Source organism: Charadrius vociferus, unplaced genomic scaffold, assembly GCF_000708025.1.
Source record: "Charadrius vociferus isolate BGI_N301 unplaced genomic scaffold, ASM70802v2 scaffold549, whole genome shotgun sequence".
In the NCBI taxonomy this organism is placed as follows: Eukaryota; Metazoa; Chordata; class Aves; order Charadriiformes; family Charadriidae; genus Charadrius; species Charadrius vociferus.
Window position 1 is genome coordinate 3079215 of NW_009650103.1, and position 4132 is coordinate 3083346.

Sequence of the window (4132 nt, forward strand, 5' to 3'; positions counted from 1 at the left end):
GCCTGCGGGGGCGGCCGCGGCAGCAGGCTGCAAAGCAAAGGGGGGGTGAGGCTGCCTGGCCGCCCCCGGGGGAGCGTGGCGGTGGAGGGGTGCCCGGGTGAATTTGGCATCTCACCTGTCTTTATGGACGTATTTGCTTTTTCCCCTCTTCTTCAGCTCGCAGGAGCTGCTCTCGCCCCCGCCGGGGGCTTTCTCTGGCAGCACCTTGCTGGGGGGGTTCGGCGGGACGCGGATCCGCAGGCGAAAGATGCATTTCTTCTTTTTGATTTCCTTCCCACACAGAAACCTGGGCAGCAGAGGGGAGGAAACAACCCTCAGCCGGGGTCGGGGGGGACACTCGCAGGAGCATCCCGCATCCCGTCCTGACCCCGTCCCACACCCCGCTGCGCCCGGGGGCTCACCTGCTTTTATAGCTGTTGAGTGCGTTGAGGAGGTGGGGGCCCCGCTCGGAGATGGGGGTGCCCGTCAGCTGCGGAGAGACAGCAGAGGTCAGGCAGGGCTCGGCGCCCGCTGCGGTTATGCAAAAACTAAACAGATGGGGGAACCCGAACTCCGGATTTCGGCTCCTGCCCAAGGTCAGGGAGCGAGGGACGCCGAAGGCCAGAGCCCCCCCGGTTTGGCACCGGCCGCCCTCGGTGCAGGGGACGGAGGCGGCTGCGGGGAACCGAGCCGTCCCGACGTGGGGACAGGTTTCCAACACGCCTTGGTTTTAGCGCTTCTACCGGCTCCAGCTCCAACTGGGAAACTTGTCTCAGGTTCAACAGGCGAACAAAGGGAAATCCCAGCACAGAGGAAGGTGATTAAGCTAATTTTGAGGAAGAACCGCCCACACTGAGCGCTACATGAACCAGGGTTTCACTGAGATGCTCGTCGAAGCGGGGCTGCTGGCACGGTGGCACTGCCAACCCGCGGGCATGTCCCTTTCCCCCATTCCCCCTCCGCCTGCCTCAGCCCCAGGAAAGGTCCCTCGGCTCTGCCCAGGGGCCGACACCATTCCTGGCTCAGGGAGCCGCATCTTCCACCGCTGACGCTGCCCGCTGGGGATGCGCTGCTCTGACGACACCCCGGGGTGGGTGAACAGCACACGGGAGCCACCACACGTTCCCAGTGGGTGCAAACGCCCCGGGCCGGGCACTCCTGCCCACCCAGAGAAACCGGGCAGGTGTTCTAGAGCTCCTTCCCTGCAGGGGACCGGCCGAGGAGCAGCCAGCCGGGGCCACGGTGAGCGGCGCTCCCAAAGCCCCAACCCTCCGCAAACCAGCGACACGCAAACACGCCGTGGGGCCGGCGGCTGCTGCGAGGAGAAGCCAACCCCACCGAGGGCAGACCTCACTGCCCCACCGTTGCACCGCGACCACCGCCCTTCGCCGGCCAACCTGCCCCAGCCTCCGGGGCTCCGCTGCCGCGGGGAAGGAGGGTCCGGTCCCTCCGAGCCGAGGCTTTGGGGACAGCCACCAAGGCTTCGGAGACAGCCACCGAGGCTTCGGGGACAGCCACCGAGGCTTACACCCCCGGCAGCACCTCTCCCTCCCCATGGCTGCTCTCCGGCTCGAGCCCAGGCTGTGTGTTTTTACCTTCCCAAGCTGCAGCAGATCCCAGTGGTGGTTCACGAAGGCCAAGATCTCCTCGAAGTCAAAGTACTTCTTCTTGCTCTGCACGCCCAGGTTGTAGAGGGCGAGATGGACGACATCCACCCTGCAGGAGCGAAGGGGGTGAGAGGGCTGGCAGCCCCCCCTCTCCCTGGCAGGACGGTACCCACCACGCTGTTCCGCTCTGCCAGCACCACTCCAGTGCAGCCCCCAGCACGACCCTCCCAAAACCTTCTCGCTGGAAACCGGGACCATTCCCACACCCCACGGAGGAAGCCACCCTGGCCCAGACACACATCCCACGGGATGCCACCACGGCCGGGACGGCATCCCCCAAGCTCTGGGGAGGGGTGCGATGCTGCCCACAGCCGGGGGGAGCCCCAAACGCCCAGACCCCCAAGCCCAGGAGCTGGAAGACATGCCGCTCCCAGAACAAACACCCAGTTTTCCAGCTGTTTAATAAGCCCCAGCCGTGTGCTCTTGCTGCAGTTAGGTACAGGAGCAGGACGGCTCTTATTCACATGAAAATACCCTGTCTATTTTAACAACCCAATCCATCCTGTGGGATTTTACACCTGCGTCTCTGAAAACATATCCTGCAGGACTTCCCTTATTCTTCTCCCAACTGCTCGGTGCAACATCCCCGAGGCAGCCGCATCCCGGCAGCCCCACAGCACCAGTAACACGGCCGATCACAAGGGGAGCAGCAGGGAAAAGCTGAGCTGCGGGCACTGTCAATACACTTTGCTAAGCGCTTTCAGACCATCGAGGTACGCTAGAAGGTACCACTTGCAAACTTGTATTTAATCACAGAGTTTGATGATTTGTCACCCGATTGCTTTTTGCGGTTATCTTCTGGCAAATGTGTACCTTCAGTCCCGGACAAACCATAGGTTTGGGGCATATCGAGAAAGAGCTTCCCTGGGAAACAGCCCTGTGGGACCGGGCCGGAGGAGCTACACGCCCGCGGCCGAGCAAAGGCTCAGGGCCGGGCTGGGATGAGCAGGAGATGCTGCGTGAACTCACGCTGCTGAAACCCAGCTCCGGGGCTGACCCCAAAAAGGGCTGGGAGGCACCAGGCACCGGCCAGCCCCAGCGCACCGCCACCACCCCGGCACATCCCAAAGGAGCCAGGGATGTTTCTTACCATCGCAAGGGGAGGCGTTTGATGTATTCGGGTCCCTGGTTGCAGACGGAGCAGAAAAACACATAGAACCTGGAAAACAGTGGGGAGGGAGAGCGCTGGGGGTGGGGGTCATCCCCACAGCCCTGCAGGGACGGGGGACGGGTCGGGGTGAGGACAGTGCTCCGGGTGCCAATGGTGACAATGTGGCTGGGAGGAGCAGGGCTTGCAGTTAGGTACAGGAGCAGGACGGCTCTTATTCACATGAAAATACCCTGTCTATTTTAACAACCCAATCCATCCTGTGGGATTTTACACTTGCGTCTCTGAAAACATATCCTGCAGGACTTCCCTTATTCTTCTCCCAACTGCTCGGTGCAACATCCCCGAGGCAGCCGCATCCCGGCAGCCCCACAGCACCAGTAACACGGCCGATCACAAGGGGAGCAGCAGGGAAAAGCTGAGCTGCGGGCACTGTCAATACACTTTGCTAAGCGCTTTCAGACCATCGAGGTACGCTAGAAGGTACCACTTGCAAACTTGTATTTAATCACAGAGTTTGATGATTTGTCACCCGATTGCTTTTTGCGGTTATCTTCTGGCAAATGTGTACCTTCAGTCCCGGACAAACCATAGGTTTGGGGCATATCGAGAAAGAGCTTCCCTGGGAAACAGCCCTGTGGGACCGGGCCGGAGGAGCTACACGCCCGCGGCCGAGCAAAGGCTCAGGGCCGGGCTGGGATGAGCAGGAGATGCTGCGTGAACTCACGCTGCTGAAACCCAGCTCCGGGGCTGACCCCAAAAAGGGCTGGGAGGCACCAGGCACCGGCCAGCCCCAGCGCACCGCCACCACCCCGGCACATCCCAAAGGAGCCAGGGATGTTTCTTACCATCGCAAGGGGAGGCGTTTGATGTATTCGGGTCCCTGGTTGCAGACGGAGCAGAAAAACACATAGAACCTGGAAAACAGTGGGGAGGGAGAGCGCTGGGGGTGGGGGTCATCCCCACAGCCCTGCAGGGACGGGGGACGGGTCGGGGTGAGGACAGTGCTCCGGGTGCCAATGGTGACAATGTGGCTGGGAGGAGCAGGGCTTTGCAGGACAGGGGCATCCGCTTGCCCCCGGGGCAGTTCATCCACATCCCCGGTGGCACAGCCAGATTAGGGAGATACAGACTGGGGACACATTCACGCACGAGTCCCTCTGAGAAGCCAGCTCTGACACCCCACACCAGCCAGCCAAGTTCAGAAGGGACGTACCGGTCTCCAAACATCATGGGGTCGCTGAGGCACTGGGTGCAGGCTTCGTGGAACCACTGCCGGCAGCGGTAGCACTGCAGCATCTTCAGGTACCACCTGGGGAGGGACAGGAGGTGGGTGACAGCAAGAGCAGGGTGCCCCAGCCACAGCCCCGGCCCCCTC

At 62.0% G+C, this 4132-nt stretch overlaps 1 protein-coding gene across 1 annotated transcript in view; it reads right to left on the minus strand.

Moving 5' to 3' along the window:
* PHF19 (PHD finger protein 19) overlaps window positions 1-4132 on the minus strand; it is an 11214-nt gene that overhangs the window by 1359 nt on the left and 5723 nt on the right. Inside the window, exons 6-10 of the mRNA XM_009892345.1 lie at window positions 3971-4066; window positions 3603-3671; window positions 1575-1695; window positions 402-469; window positions 116-286 (exon numbers count right to left, since the gene is read on the minus strand). Of these exons, the coding sequence (XP_009890647.1) occupies window positions 116-286; window positions 402-469; window positions 1575-1695; window positions 3603-3671; window positions 3971-4066 (525 nt within the window). The remainder of the gene's footprint in view (window positions 1-115; window positions 287-401; window positions 470-1574; window positions 1696-3602; window positions 3672-3970; window positions 4067-4132) is intronic.